The sequence below is a fragment of the Anthonomus grandis genome, chromosome 1 (assembly GCF_022605725.1).
Source record: "Anthonomus grandis grandis chromosome 1, icAntGran1.3, whole genome shotgun sequence".
NCBI lineage: Eukaryota > Metazoa > Arthropoda > Insecta > Coleoptera > Curculionidae > Anthonomus > Anthonomus grandis.
The window spans coordinates 34,024,160-34,041,889 of NC_065546.1; the positions used below are offsets into that span (position 1 = coordinate 34,024,160).

Genomic DNA, 17,730 nt, shown 5'->3' on the forward strand with positions numbered 1-17,730 from the left:
ACCTATGCCACATATAACCCTCCCAATCATATTATAACAGAAGTTTTAGACACTCTCAAACAACAACTAAGCATTGCTGCACAACGACTTCGAAGATATAAAGAATCTAGCCTTAGGAAAACATCCCAATAGGCTGTTTCAGAACAACGAGAAACAGTTTTATCGGAGGCTTAGAAATTTCACCAATAACGACAGCGGTAAACCACCATCTAAACGACAAATCAGGGAGTTTTGGGAGTCAATCTAGTCCGTACCTACAACTCATAATGTCGAAGCACCCTGGATACAAAAAGAGATTGACAGAATGGAAGAACTAAGACCAGTGGATGAGCCGATAATATCTCCTGAGCTCTTGAGACAGATAGTGGAGAAATCCTTCAACTGGAAAGCAGCTAATAACAACCGAATTAATAACTTTTGGTACAAACGGTTTAAATGCACTCATACATATTTAGCTCGTCAATTCAACAGATTTTTGCAGGAACCAACCACAATACCAACTTACATTGCGCAAGGACTAACATATTTGCTGCCAAAAAATAACGATACCGAAAATCCTGCAAAATATAGGCCTATCACCTGCCTGCCTACAATCTATAAACTGCTTACAGCATGCATTGCAACATAATTTATAAGCACTGCGAAGATCATGGAATTATCGCTCTAGAACAAAAGGGCTGCATTAAGAGGTCCCAAGGATGTAAAGAACAGTTACTTATAGACATTGTAATTGTGGAACAAGCAATACAGAAGCAGAGAAACTTATACACCGCCTTTATAGATTACCGTAAGGCTTTCGATACCGTTCCACACACTTGGCTGCTTAAGGTCCTTGAGATTTATAAAGTCGCTCCACCGCTTATCAATTTATTAAAACATATGATGGGTTTCTGGACCACACAGTTGAATCTTAACATCAGAAATGAAACTTTAGCGATTGAGCCTATTAAAATACAACAAGGCCTTTTCCAGGGAGATTCCCTGAGTCCCCTCTGGTTTTGTCTGGCTCTGAATCTCCTCTCCTATATGCTTAATCAAAGTCAACATAGATTTACCGTTAAAGATAACAGGGAAAACCTATATAATATTACACATGTAATGTATATGGATGAGTGAAGAAATAAGGGAATATGCTAGTTTCAAAAAAGGTTTGTATGTAAACTGCAAGATCACACCATAGAAAATTTGTCACAGTATAAAAAGTGCATATTACTCAGCATATTACTTTATGACTCTTTCCACATAAAATTTTGCGATTTAAATACATGCATGCCATGTTACAATACAAGCAACACCGGCACACGGACGATTCGCGGCACATCAAAGATTCTAATAGATCTCTGAACTGACATTGAATTTGAGATACAGTTTGCATTTACATGATCTGTGGTAAAGTTTAGGTTGAAGTCGAAATGATAAAATATCTGTCTACCCTATAAAGTTCCTCTAGCAAATCATTGTAAAAAATAACAGAATAAAATCACCATTAGGTGGCCTATAAAGGCCATAACAGGCCTCAAATGGCTGAAACACTTTTTTAAATCGCCGAGAGAAGGATGATAATGGAGAATGTATCTTGGAAGTTTTAGAAGGAGAATTCTTTTTTTGTAACTCGGATTTTTCTTAGAAAGTTTGCTCAGTTACAAAAAACAGTTAAGTTTATTATTGTCTATTGTATGTAAATAAGCTCCTCCCAATCAGTCGCGAACAGATAAACCAGAAAAAACACATTAGTAATGTAATATGGCAAACAAAGAAAAACGATATATGTATTTTTTTTTAAGTCAGGCGTTTGTTGGCGACCCGCTGTCTACCTCAGCATAGCAACAAGGTGTAAATTACACTTTAAGTAATATCTAGAAGTATGACGATCGCTCGGGTGATGTAACCTTGATATATTTTTTTCCGTATTTTTCTCGGTAACTATTAGCGTTGCTAGGTACTATTGACTCAGATATTTTATCATCGAAAGATGACATGATTGTTTTTTTTTTTAGAAAATCGATTGATAACATCGGGTACGTTGCCAAGTTTACAGTCTTTTCTTATATTTTTGGTTAATTTTAATAGAAATGTCAACAGTTTCCTGTTCATCATTTTTTCGTTTCACACTCTGGTTTTTATTTATCCTCTCTATATTTTTTTTGTACTATAAGATAGGTACTGATTTGAAATTAAGTATCATTAGACAGAGACAGACACAATTAAATTAGGGTGAATACGCCAGTAGTCGGGCAGTTCTGACAAATCTTAATTTTAAAATTCTATAAACAAACATTTTTTTAGCCACAAAATTGATTTAAAAAGAAATTAGTGTCTGCAAGTGTCTATTTATCATAAAAAACTCAAATTGGGGATTTATAGTACATGTTTTTAAAAAATATCGTTTTTTCTACAAAAATGCATTTTTGCTAGTGATCGAACAGCACAAGACCAGTAGTCGGACAGAACGGGATTGGTTAAGTAAGTAGAAAGTAAAGTAGAAAAAATAGCAACAAATTATACTTTATTAAAAAAAAATATACAAAAAAAAATCAAAGACCTTACATAACATACTTAATTAAATCCTCTGGAGTTATATGTGTAGGGTGGAACCGCTGTGCCCTATACGAGGATATCCCTTTTCTCAGATGTTATAAGTGCCAGGGTTTTAATCACAAAAGTAACAACTGTTTTAATAAAACTATTTGTAAGTATTGTGTAGGTGAGCATAAAACGAAAACTTGTAAGAGTGTTTATAAAAAGTGCTATAATTGTAGTTTTGCGAATCAAAAATATAATTTAAAATATAAAGTCGAGCATACAGCCGTATATAATAACTGTCCGTCAGCCAAATATTTCTTTGAAACTGTTAAGAAAAAAATTGATTACGGTGAATAATGGTTAATATTGATCATGATAATATTCTGAACAATAGGGAAAAAGATGACATAGGTACTAAGAACGTGAACCGTGATCCATTACATAACAATATAAATATAAAAAATAATATTTTTAACCTAATACACCTGTACATTAGAAGTGTTAAGAAAAATCTCGACAATGTAATTATTTTATTAGAAAATTTCAATTTGGAATTTACTGACACTATAGTATTAAGGGAATGTCTAAGGATAATTTTAACATAAAGGGTTATGTAACTTTTCACAAGGAGGCCAAGTCCAAGTACAATAAAAACGACGGTATTATTGTTCTTGTAAAATCAGAATTAGAACCCACCTTTTCAACAACAATACTTCCAAATTCACATACAACTTTAATTAGAATTTTATGCCATGTTAGGGATATTTATTTCGGAATAACAGCAGTATATACAGTGTGGTGACTATATAATGACTAACTATATAATGATAATGACTAATATCCCATTTTTTCTATAGATACTATACCCCTTTCAAATGGTCAAAAATGCTAGAGTATACAGTGTGGTGACTTTAACTGGAATAAATTCAGTTAAAACTAATCAAAATTTATCTCGCAAAATTCCTGAGACCCGTCGATTTTTGTTTGTTTTTTTTTCACATTTCAAGATAGTTTTTGTATTTTTTCACCTACAGGGGGGGTCCAAATTAACCCCAACTTTTTTTTCAAATGGAAAGCCACTTTTTTTTAAACTCTCATTGAAAAAAGCCCTTTTTCTTGATTAAATTGCCCTATTTACTTTTGTGATTATCTAAAGGAGAAATACGAAAAAAAAAAAATAAAAAACATTAAATTATTAAAAGTCTCCAAATAAATATTATAAGGAGACGTTTTTGTTTATTTTATTGGTATCGAGACATTTCCTGACATTGTTGTAGTGTCACTGTTAAAGTGAATTTCAACCAGTTGTTAAATAAGTTAACTTATATTGAAAAAATGCCTTATTTATCGAAATGCCACAAGATTGAAATCTTAATGATGATTGGTTATGGGGACAGAAGTCGTACTCAGCTAGAGGTTGACAACTTATTCAGGCAGAAATATCCAGATTTGCCACCTATTAACCAAGGTACGGATAGTAAAATCGAAAGCAGATTTCGAGAAGTTGGGCACGTGAGGGATGTTTCAAGACAAAGGTCTTCTAAAATCGATGAAAAGATTAAATCTATTGTTAGCGATGGAAGAAAATCCGGTAACTGCAGCCAGAAGAGTAGCTCGCGAAAACTCTATTCATCATAAATCTGTGCTAAAAATTTTAAAAAGTGCAAACAAACGACCTTATAAAATGCAACCCGTTCAAGAGTTATTGGAAGACGATCCAGATCGCAGAGTTCAGTTCTGTGAATTAATGATGAACGCCATTGACGAAAATCGCATATCTTCGGAGTGGATCCTTTTTTCTGATGAGGCTACATTCACCCTAAATGGCCATGTTAATAAGCAGAACTGTCGCTACTGGTCTGACGAAAACCCACACTGGGTAAGGGAAACTAATACACAATATCCCCAGAAAACTAATGTTTGGGCTGGCATAATTGTCAGGCAAGTTATAGGGCCCATATTCTTCATTGATACTTTATCTGGGGAAAGATATCTAGAATTTCTTGAACATGAACTAGTTTCAGTCTTACGTGCCTTATATCCGAGTCAGTTCGATCCAGATTTGTATGGTGAAAGAATCTGGATGCAACAAGATGGTGCTCCCCCACATTATGCCCGTAATTGTGCCCGTAATGTAAGTATTTAGATGACAATTTTCCAAACAGATGGATTGGTAGAAGGGGTGCAATCGAGTGGCCGGCACGTTCTCCCGATCTCACCCCACTTGATTTTTTTCTGTGGGGACATTTGAAAAGTCAAATTTATATGAGCAAACCAGGAAACCTAGACGAACTCAAAGAACGTATTAGGCAAGAAATCCGACAAATATCTCCAGATGTGTTAGAAAATTTCAGAAACGTATTTAATTATCGTCTTGGGCTTTGCCAACAAGTAAATGGTGCTCATTTTGAGCATCTAATACATTAAAACGCAATTATTAATATACGCAATAATTATTAAACGCAACTTTTAATAATTTAATGGTTTTTATTTTTTTTTCGTATTTCTCCTTTAGATAGATAATCACAAAAGTAAATAGGGCAATTTAATCAAGAAAAAGGGCTCTTTTCAATGAGAGTTTAAAAAAAGTGGCTTTCCATTTGAAAAAAAAAAGTTGGGGTTAATTTGGACTCCCCCTGTAGGTGAAAAAATTCAAAAACTATCTTGAAATGTGATAAAAAAGTAACAAAAATCGACGGGTCTCAGGAATTTTGCGAGATAAATTTTGATTAGTTTTAACTGAATTTATTCCAGTTAAAGTCACCACACTGTATAAGCTACCTCCAATTTCAAAGGACATTTTTATTCAGGACTTCTTTCTATTACTTTATTTTTATATTATTATTCAGGAGATAATATTTTTATAGATTATATTTTAATATATAATATTTTTATTCAGGAGAGCTTTCTAGGTACAACTAACGACCAGCAAATAGAAATATTTACTGGAGATGTTAACGCAGACTTGTTGGATACCTCGGATGTTGATGTTATTAAGTATTCCACTATCATGTCTCAAATGGGCTATTTATCTTATATTAATGCAGTTATCACACCAGATACTAACACCAACATAGATCATATTCCGGCAGCCACAGAAATAACGCACACATACAACGTAATACTGAAGAAAATATTATAAGTAAAATATCCATTAATTATCAAAAACTAATAGCAGAACAAGACTGGCAATTATTAAGAGCATTAATAACCCTGAAACAGCAATGACAACTTTCCTGGAAGTTTTCACTAAACATGTGAACTGTTCAGAAAATAATAATGTGTTCAAGAAGCATAAAAAATTTAAAAATTGGATAACAAATGGTATTATCTCTTCAATTAGACATAGGGACAAACTTAAAAGAAAACTGATCAATAACTACAATATAGAACTTGAAAATAAGTTTAAAATATACAAAAACCAATTAACTAAAATAATAGAAAAACAAAAAAGAAATTTGTATAAAACCGAAATTAACAAAGCAAAAAATGATATGAAAAAAATGCATGAAATTATAAGAGACGCTACTAATGAAAAAACTCTGGACAAGTGTCATATTAAAGTTGATGATCACTTCGGGAAAGCTTTGGAAAATGACTTCATTTCTTTCGTTGTTATTGAAATGGAAAAGAAAATTCCAATACCCAAAAATGTCTATAAAATATGTAATATATAATAAATAATATATAAATACGTAAAATATGTTTTCAAAAAACTTACAGTCAGTCTGTGTTTTTATCTCCGGTTACTAAAAATGAACTAATCAAACATATTCAAAATTTCAAAAACAGAAGATGTCTAGGTACTGATGGTATATCTGCTACACTAATTAAAAAAACCCATGTAGAAATTCTTGAACCCCTACTACACATAATAAACATAATTTATGAAATAGGGAAAATACCATCTAGTTTTAAAACATCAGTTGTTACCCCTATTCACAAATCAGGACCTAAAAATTTTATATGCAATTATCGTCCAATTAGTCAAATTACATGTTTTGCTAAAATTTTCGAGAAGTTTAAAAGATCGATTTCGACTTTCTAAATAGACATAAAATTATACCAGATAAATAACATGGGTTTTTGCCAGGTAGTACTACAGATGCTTTATGCAAACTTACTTCTGATATTACTAGCCATTTAAACAATAACAGAAAATGTCTGGGTGTTTTTATGGATCTGGCAAAGGCCTTTGATACGGTACCACATACTAAGCTCTTTCAAGTTCTAGAGTATGGAATAAGGGAAAGCGCAATGACACTTATGAAAAACTATTTACAAAATAGACGACAATTTGTTAAGGTCAATAATATATTAAGCAATAGTGAAATAATAAAAATAGGAGTGCCACAAGGTACTGTACTTGGTCTACTTGTGTTTATAATTTACCTAAATTCTCTTCTTGATATTAAACTAACAAATGAAACCATTGTTTCATATGCAGATGATACTGCCTTACTTTTTATTGGTTCGAGTTGGGATAAAAAAAAAACAGTATGCTATAGAAGGCCTGAATAAAATAAAAAACTGGTTGGAAACTCATAAATTAAGCCTAAACGTAGCAAAAACAAATTACATTGCTTTTTCTCTCACTGGGATAAACGAAAGTTTCACGAACTAAATACCTTGGAATATTCATTGATCAAAATCTTAAATGGCATATACATACTGAATATCTGGAAAATAGACTTAAAAAGTTACTTTACAAGTTTTATATTATCAGAACAATTTAAATTCAAAAGAACTTATTATCATTTATAAATCCTTAACTGAGTCAAATTGGAGATATGGTATTTTGATATAGGGAGGCTTATACAATAATGCATTGCATAAACTAAATATTGTACATAAGTACATTTTAAAAACTATATACAACAAGGCAAAACTTTACCTCACAGAATATCTATTTACTGAACAAACCACCAACATAAGAACTTGATATATAACATCAATTTGTTCACACATTCACAACCATATTGCTAAAAACCAAATATATCACAATCCTAATACAAGAGCAAGAGCTCAGATTAATGTGACATTATTACCCCCTCTTCTTGAACCTTTACTAACTGATCGGCAGTTTGGATTTAGACCACGCAAATCTACGGAGCTGAACCTTCTTATTCAGGTGGATTTTTTGTTGGATGCTCTGGAGAAGGGATATCAACTGGATACAATATACACAGACTTCTCCAAGGCATTCGACAAGGTACCTCACAATATTTTGTTGCATAAACTAAAAATTATTGGTATTGATGAACCTTTATTATCCTGGTTCAAGAGCTATTTATCGAATCATAGACTAATTGTTAAAATTGGAAATTTTCTTTCTAAAACTATTCAGGTTCCATCAGGAGTGCCTCAAGGCTCTCATCTCGGTCACTTCTTTTCAATATTTGTATCATTGATATAGATGAATGCTTCACTATCTGCCTATTTTTGTTGTTTGCTGATGATCCGAAAGTGAGTTGTATAATCGACTCCCCTGATGATTATGACAAATTAATTATTATTTGGTAGTTTGGTGTGAAGGAAATACTATGGAACTTAATCCAGCTGAATGTAAAAATAATAATCTTTTCTCGTTCTAGAAATACTATTAATTTCGACTACAAGATTGGTTGCTATACCCTTGAAAGAGCTCTTCTTTTTAAGAATTTGGGTGTCGCTCATCACTTAGATTATGTTATCAATAAAGCTTTCCGGATGCTTGGTTTTGTTAGCAGATATACTCAAAACTTCACAAGTATTGCCGCTTTGAAAACACTCTACTGTGCCTGATGTAGATGCTGGTAACTTAATCATACCAAATAATTTCAAAAGTATTAACCTAAAATTATTAGTTTATCTAAATTAATATAAGTCGAAACGTCGACATTTAAGTAAACAGGTTTCTGTTTTATGACGGCACCCAACAACCCTCCGCAATATTGAAGATATATATTGGGTCGCAAACACAAAACTGAAAAAAATATTGATCATTAAAAACAATCGTTGATTAAGAAAAAAAATTTAAAAATTAACACATAAAAAAAGATGAAAAGATAATATTTCCTAATTTACTATACATCACTATACTAAGGGATGATTAATGAAAAAAAAAATGTGTTACTTTACCTAGTTTTCTAACTTTAAATGGCGTTTTTTAACAAACTATACTCTAATTATACCTCTAATTATTTAAAATAAAGGAACAAAAAAATTTATTTTTTTGCTACAACAAAAAACTAAAATAAATATTCATTTTGCCAAATTAATTAGCTATTTGGCAATATTTTTTGTTAATTTTCCAATGTCATTATAAGAACATTCTGAGATTTTTTCACTCTACCCTTAATACGGTCCCGTTGAATTTGGAACCTCATATTGTTGACAAGTTTCCCTTAAACTGCCGCCCTTTTCGAATTTGATCAACAGCTAAGTTGGGGTTTTCTTCAGAATATTTCTAAATAATCTGATAAAAAAACCAAACATCTCAAAATTAAACTTTTTTGTCAACTTTTGTTAGTGGACTACTACTGGATGGGACCGAAAATTAATCATATACGAGTAATATTGAAAAAGTATGGCCGGTTACTGGTTGAACCAAATAAAACATATTTTATATCCTTAAAAAAAAAGAGATAGAAAAATGTATTTCATTTTAAATTAGAAAAAGACGCATATATTTTCGCTTCATTACTCCACAAGCCGGACAGATGTCCGTCCGACTACTGGACTTCTTGCTTTTTATTGTTCTAGTAACCGAATAACTTATTTTTTGTTTGTAATTTTTTTAAAAACATAAAAGAAAATTTTTAGCCGTTTCATCTATTATCAACATGATAACATCATAAAACCTAATAAAAATTAACCACCACATATTTTACTTACCTTTATAGTGCACTTTATCTCAACCAACTTAACAAATATTCTTAACTCACAACACAATGACAATTTTGAACTTAGTTAGACAGTTAGTGGGATGAAGTAAAAATAGTTAAAATTTATTGGTCAATTTATTTTTTAAAGTCGGGGAAGTTTAAATTTCATCTTATTTCAAAATTAACGTGTTTTATCCGAGTACTGATGGTGTCCGGCTTACCGGCACATTCACCCTATACACCCATCTCTCTCTGATATATTATGTTTACTCCAAGTTTGTCTCTGTCAATTGCGTTATGCCGAAAAAAGGCTTGTAGACCGGGTGTTTCAGAACTATGGGATCAAACTTCTGGGCGTTGTTCAGTGCAACAGAAGAATCCATTTAAGTATAGGAACCCATGTCCGGAAATGCGTCACTACGCCACTACGGCCCTAAGACGCGTTAAAATTTATAAAAAACATTAATTACCTAAATAGGATCTGCTGCATTTATTTTTACCTTTTGTATATGTTACCATAACAACAATTGTTTAAAATCAACGCTTATCAATGTCAATTCTCAATGTCATGTTTAAAAATTTTATAGCTTACAATTTTTAAACATTTATTGCTAATGGAAAACTTTACCAATCAAGAATTAGCGGATATGCATTTGGCATACGGAGCAACAAACTGCAATGCACGAGCAGCATCGCGGTTGTATCAAGAACGTTATCCCGAACGACAGCATCCTGGATACAAAAAGTTTATTGCGGTTCATCGGCGGCTCGCTGAGACAGGCATGTTTAAGACCAAGATGCATGATACTGGTGTTGCTCGAACCGTAAGAACGGTCGAATTTGAAGAAGAGGTGCTAAATATGAATACGAGTAACGCTTCTGTCTGGCAGGTCCTACACGAGCAACAACTCCATCCTCACCACTTCCAGAAAGTTCAAGGTATGACTGCAGCCGATTATCATCCTAGAGTTCAATATTGTCGATGGCTTCTGGATCGCATCATTGCACAACCAATTTTTTTACGATATGTTTTGTGGTCTGATCCATCTGATGAAGCCTCTTTCATAAGAGACGGTATTTTTAATAGTAGGAATAGCCATGTTTGGGACGAAGAAAATCCTTATGCAATTTTTCCAAGAAAACATCAGAATCGCTGGTCTGTCAACGTATGGGCAGACATTGTTGATAATTATTTAATTGGGCCATACCTTCTACCGGAACGGTTAACAGGACCTATTTATCTGCGTTTCTTGGAGGAAGTTCTCCCAGAACTCCTTGAAAATGTTCCACTAAACTTAAACAGCAAATGTGGTTTCAGCATGATGGAGCGCCGGCTCACTTTGCTGTACAAGTACGCGAGTATTTGGCTCAGCGGTTTGGGCACCGTTATATTGCCGGAGGTGGAGCAGTTTCTTGGCCTCCTAGGTCACCCGATTTAACGTCGCTCGATTTTTTCTTGTGGGGACATGTAAAGTCTTTAGTCTACGAAACTCCGGTAGAATCAGAGCTAGACTTAATTGGACGAATAACAGCAGCATTTGAAATCATTCAAAACGAGGATCAAATTTTTAGTGTAGTCCGCCGAAATCATGTGCGGCGTTTAAATCGGTGTATTGAGGTTGGAGGAAGACATTTTGAACAATTGTTGTGATGGTATCATATACAAAAGGTAAAAATAAATGCATCAGATCCTATTTAGGTAATTAATATTTTTTCTAAATTTAAACGCGTCTTAGGGCCGTAGTGGCATAGTGACACATTTCCGGACATGGGTTCCTATACTCAAATGGATTCTACTGTTGCACTGAACAACCCCTAGAAGTTTGATCCCATAGTTCTGAAACACCCTGTATAACAAAGCGAAAAACACGAATAAAATACTGATCTATCGTTGTCTAGCCAAATTATATTTGCCATAAGTGTATATCTTTCGCACTATGGGCATAAAAGAGTCCGTGAGCTCTTATTAGATTTTTTCAATATTCTGCAAAAAATCTAAATTAAGACCACACCTCATTACGAACTATAGACCATATTACAAAAATAAGCAACAATTATCTATACTATATCTTCTGTAATAAATAACCGGCCCGTCCCTAATCTCCTTTCTTTACAAATGAGTATAAACATCAACTACCATTAAACCACATCATAAGAGAAATAAAAGACACGTTGCCAGGTTCCTCTTAGTAGAACTCTTTGTCTTATAATTTCGAATTTTCACCTGTAATAGCTCCATATTATAGTATTCTCTCAAAAAAGTATATAATTTTCAAAATTAAACATTTTATACTGCCTAATAAAGTGAATTTGAATCTGAATTAAAAAGTAGTACAGCCGCAATGGCAACACAGCCATCAGGCGATTCGGTTGTACAGGTCAACGAGTGGGCGAGGTGTGCGTGTTGTTTATTTCTCCAGGCAATCTTTATGTAAATAATTACCATTTACCTTTATGTACTGACTTCTAAATGGAATAATAATTATTACAATAGCAGCTTTTGTTATACTATATGTATATTGAATTTATAATTAAATAAAAAGAAAATGATCTGAACTTATAAAGGTTTTAATATTATTTTTACCGGTATTGTAGAAAATAGTCGTATTATAATTGAATCGGTGAGTGGAAGAACGATATAACTCCAAAAAAGTGATTTTAAACCAAGATAGCAAAAATGATCTTTAACATTAAATCTATCTGATGGACCGAAAAACGATATAACTTTTGAAGCCTATATGCTTTATGACAAGGGGGTAATTTCGCGTTGAGTGGAACAACAGTATAACTCCAGCTTTTATATCGTTCTTCCACCCAATGTGGGAATATTGCGCGTGAGCTGCTTCAGTCGGTAAGTCTGTCAGTTGCCATCTTGTTTTTTTTTTCTTGATGTTGTTTACTAGTTAGCAGTCACGAGTCACGGCCAGTTTGCACTGTATTCGATTGATCCTGAACTTTTGAGTGTAAATAATTTCACTAAAAATCATAATGTCTAGCAGTAGTAGTAGTGAGAGTTCTAGTACAGATAGAGGAAAAAGACTCGCACGAGAAGTGTGCCCTAAAAAATGGAAGCGAAATGAAAGAAAGAAGGCTCGTCTTCTTGGAGAAAAATATACAACTAAAACTGGCAAAATAGTCGACAAAAAGTTTGTCAAAGAGGACTGCACGTACGTACAATGAACTCTTAATATTTGCTTAAGTAATCAGGGAATATTTTTATTTAAATCACAGAAAATGTAAGAAAGAAAGAAAGAAAGAAAGAAAGAAAGAAAATGTGCTATATTACGTAAGAATAATCTTGTGTACAAGCATCCTACAAGCTAAAAAAACAAAACACAAATACAATTTCAAAAATTGACAAAACAATGAACAAAATTAAACACAAGAAGACAAAACTTTTCGAACATACTTAAATTAAAGATAACTAAATAAAACAATCAATTACCAAATAAAGGTAAACTTGTTGACAAAACTAGAGAAGAAAAAAGGAAAAAAAGAAAACTTTCCAACATGTCCAAGGTTAAAACCTATCATTAAAAAAGTCATCCAGGTTATAATATGCCTTAGCCAATAAAAGCGACTTTAATTCTCTTTTAAATTTCTTAACATCCGATATATGTCTAACACATAGAGGAACATGATTGTAAATTTTTTTACTTATGTAAATTAATGAGTTTTTGGTAAGGGAAGACGTAGGTAGGGGAAGAGTCAAATGGCCAGTGTCAGAGGGTAGTTTGGGAATTTTGTGAATAAGAGCAGCTGTTTCTAAGATAAAGAGTGAAAAAAGAGTTAGGATTTTTTCAGAAATGAAGAGGGGCTTGCAAGATTCTCTTAACTTAGCAGAACACAGGTATCTAACTGCTTTTTTTTGAATAACAAAGATAATGTTAAGTAGCCCCTTATTGGTTAAACCCCAAAAAGGCAAGCCATACCGAATATGAGATTCAATAAGTGAAAAGTACACTGAACGTGCAACCACCCCTTCCAGCTCTTGTTTTGCCATTCTTACTGCGAAACATCCAGAAGATAATTTCCCAGCTAAATGTAAAATATGATCTTCAAACCGAAGGCGACCATCAATGGTAATTCCTAGGAACTTGCAGCACTCTTTATTCTCCAAGAGGGAATTTTCGTCAAACATCAGACCCTGAATATCGCACTTAAACCCCATAATAGACGTCTTTCTTACATTAAACACGAGCCTGTTGGAAGCACACCACCCTGATAAAATCTGAAGGTCTTCAAGGATACAAGTCTTAATATAGTCAGAATTTTTATGGCTCCATAGTATGGTGGTATCATCAGCAAACTGAACCACCTTGCCCTGCAGTTTTAATGAACTCAAGTCATCCACATACAGTAAAAATAATAGTGGTCCCAACACTGAACCCTGGGGAAGGCCGCATTTTAGGGATCTAGAAGCAGACAAACGCCCAGACACTGAAACCTTCTGAGTACGATTTGATAGATAGGACTCAAGCCATCGCAATGCTACGCCTCTAAAACCATATTTATCGAGCTTAGATAACAGTATTCCATGATCCACACAGTCAAATGCTTTGGATAGATCACAAAACCCTGCCGCCGATGACTCTCCAGAATTCAAGGACACATAGACGCTCTCCAAAAAGCTAAAAACAGCATCATGAGTCCCTTTACCGGCTTGAAATCCAAACTGATTTGCAGACAAAATGCCATTATGATGTAAAAAGGACAAAATTCTGCTTTTTGCAAGTTTTTCAACTATCTTAGAGAGGGTAGACAAAATAGAAATGGGACGGAAATTACAAGGCTGATCCAAATCTCCACCCTTATGAAGAGGGATAACCACTGCCTCTTTTAAACATGAAGGAAAAATGCCATTATGTAAAGAATTGTTTATGGCAGAAACTAAAGCATTTAAGGCTGAGTCAGGCAAAAAAAAATAACAACCTCGAAGATATCCCATCAGCTCCAGATGATTTATGGTTTTTTAGGCGTTTGATTTCATTTTTTACTTCGGTAAGTTCGACAGCATGAAAGAAAAATGAATGCTCAACCGACACTTGTTGAAGATAGTGTAAGGGATCAATGTTACTACGAATGCCCTTGAGCAAGATATTAGGTATATCACAATAATAGTCGTTTAAAATGTCAGGTCTTAACTCCGGTTCCGATACTTTTCTATGGCAATGTCTAAAATCATTAATAATCGACCAACACTCTCTTTGCCTATTTGATGACATATTTAAGCGATCCCTATAATAATTAGATTTTGCTGCTTTAATTGTCTTTCTGTACAGAATACGGTATTTCTGATGATATACAAGGATATTTTCATTTGTGGTATATTTGCACAATTTAGTCAAAAAACGGAGGTTTTTAGTAGAAATTCTAAGACCTCTTGTAACCCATGGTTTTCGTTTCTTAGTTTTAAGCCTCATTTTAGGAAAGCACTGATTGATCTTATCACACAGAACTTGAAAAATAAAGTAAGTGGGTCAGAAGTCATTTCAAGTGCATTCCAATTTACCGAAGCTGTAGCAGCAGAAAAAGCATTGAAATTTCTTTTGCTGAAAATTCTTCCCATATAATGAGATGAAGATGATACAGTATTATATGGCATTTAGCAAGAATAGCTTCATGGTCGGAAATACCAGATGGGAGTACTGTGCATAAAACGTCATCAAAATTTGTACAGAAATAGTCAATTGTAGTTGCAGATGAAGAAGTTATTCGTGTGGGAGAAAGAACGTGCATTTTCAAGTCGTAAGAATTTAAAATACTTAAAAGAGAGGTACGTGGCACTCTCACGAGATGTGTGTTGATATTAAAGTCACCAGCCAATATAACCTTAGAGTGTAGGGACAACTGGGATAAAATAGAATCAAGTTTGTCCAGAAACATAGCAATATCTCCTGTAGGTGGCCTATAAACACAAAGAATATATAAATTAAAACGCTTACAAAAAGAAAGAGAGAATTCAAAAACATTCTCCAACAGAAGATTATCATACTTATCAATATTACAAAAAATCGTTTCAATTGTTTGCCTAGCCAAGATCATGGTTCCTCCATGTATAGATTGTTGACGACAAAAATTTGATATAAGAAGATAATCAGATATTAAAAAACATTCACTAGGCCTCAACCAGTGCTCAGTCAGAAGTACAATATCATTCATGTACATTCAAGTTTTTTTATACATTCTATTCTACCAACAGTTTGTATAATAATATTCTTTTATTTTCAGATGTAAAAATAAATGCATGTCAAAACTTACACCGGACGAAAAAGAAGCAGTTTTAAGAAAAGTTTATGAGAAAGGTTCAAAAAATGAACAGGATGTATATTTGCATGGATTTATGGATTGTAGACAAGTAGCTAGGAGGCGACCAGATGGGGAAGATAGGAAGAAAAATAAGGAAGTGACTTTTTCATATTATATACGGAATAATAATTTAGAGAGGCAACCAGTTTGCAAGACAGCTTTTCTTAGTCTGCATTCAATATCAAATTCTAGATTACAACGATTAAATAAACTCTTGGTTACTCAGATGTCACCTAGAGACCTACGTGGTACACATAATAATCGACCACATATCTTAAAACCCGAGATTATTACGAAAATACAACAACATATTGAATCGTTTCCCTATAAAATCTCTCACTACAGTTCTAAAGAAGTTCACTATCTTGATTCAGCTCTAAACGTCAAGATTATGTATAATCTTTTTGGAAAATTACACCCGAACTTAAAAAATATAGTAAAATATGAATTTTATTTAAAGTTCTTTAAAGAAAATTTTGCATTGAAATTTGGAAGGCCCCAAGTTGATGTTTGCACTCAATGCGAAAAATTAGGTACAAAACTTAAAGACCAAAATTTAAACGACAACGCAAAGAGAGTGGCTGCTGCCGAGCTAATGATTCATAAGCGTAGGGCTAACAAATTTTACTCCAAACTTAAAGAAATAACTGCTTTGTGCCACGAGCGTAATGATGTTGGTGGAATAGTATTTGACTATATTCAAAATATGCCACTGCCTGTTATACCCGTCCAAGAAATGTTTTATTTAAGACAATTGTGGCTGTATGGATTTGAAGTACATGATTTAAAAAAAGATACTGGGCACTTTTATACATATCATGAAGGTCAAGCTGCGAAAGGTCCAAATGAAGTATGTACATTCATAAGCGATTATGTGCAGAGATTCAGGAGCTTCACATATTCTCAGAACCGTAACAACACCGTAGTGAGATACTTATTGGCTCTTGCAGCTTCAAAACGGTTTAGTAAAATTCATCAATACTTCCCAGTGCGTGGTCACTCTTTTTTGCCATGCGACAGAGACTTCGGCTCGCTCAAGAGAGTTATAAGAAAATATGATAGAATCTATGTTCCAGAGGATTACGAAAACATGATACTTTCTTGTCGCAAATTAAAACCATTTACGACGACAACAATATGCTATACAGATATAATCCAGTACAAAAACTGGTGGCCCAACCACTACAAGAAAACTTATCAATCTTCCGATGAAAGAAAAGCTAAATTTGCAATATCAAACTACAGGCAATTCATTTATGACAGTTCCACACCCGGGTATGTCATAGCTAGCGACTATATTGGCGGAGTTGTCACAAGAAATTTCAAGTTAATCAAACGTAAAGCAGCCCCAATTTTACCGACTGCACCTGCATATTCAAAAATGTTACCGATCAATGTAAAAAAAATTGAACATTTGAAAAAGGTCATTCAATATATGACTGGCGAAATTTTGGAATTTTTCTACCATATAACGTCATTGGAAACCACCAACATGGAAGCTGAAGACTAATGGCCTTGAAATATTAACGTTTTGCGTGTTATAAGAATCAGGTTTTGTAATGTATGTTAGATACTATTATAAATAATAAACAATTTACAAATTTGCAACTCTGTTTATCAATTAACATTAACAATTTAAATAATTTAAAAAGTTGAGCGGAAAAACCATATAACTCCTAGTGACTTTCTGTCCCGCATCTTAGACAAAAATAAATTTAAAAAAATATTTTATTTTATATTCGTTTAGAGAACTCGATTTCATATAACTTTGCAATGTTGAAGACCCTTGTAAAATAAATACTTTTTTCAGAAAACAGTTTTTTGTGATTATCTCTAAACCACATTTTTGGAGTTATTTCGTTATTCCACTCACCGATTCAATTATAGGAGCAGCTTAGGTTATAACCTGCAGATCAATGCCATCTTCGAAAAAATCTATTTTGAATTTCAAAATAGATTGAACTTTTTTGAACTTTACTATTCCTTATTGAACTTTACAAATTTTAGTTGTGCCAATTGTAGGTAAACAAAA

The 17,730-nt window shown here is 33.3% G+C and overlaps 1 protein-coding gene across 1 annotated transcript; it reads left to right on the forward strand.

Annotated features, from left to right (window-relative positions):
* Positions 1-11,998: 11,998 nt before the first annotated feature.
* On the forward strand, positions 11,999-17,306 carry LOC126734702 (uncharacterized). Its single transcript, XM_050438422.1, has 2 exons — positions 11,999-12,240; positions 15,621-17,306. Exon 2 carries the CDS (start codon positions 15,637-15,639, stop codon positions 17,206-17,208), a length of 1,572 nt encoding a protein of 523 aa, XP_050294379.1. The 5' UTR covers positions 11,999-12,240; positions 15,621-15,636; the 3' UTR covers positions 17,209-17,306.
* The last annotated feature ends 424 nt before the right edge of the window (positions 17,307-17,730 follow it).

Excerpts from the sequence above, each read along its gene's own strand:
- LOC126734702 (XM_050438422.1), top strand. The coding sequence starts at position 15,637 with ATGTCAAAACTTACACCGGACGAAAAAGAAGCAGTTTTAAGAAAAGTT.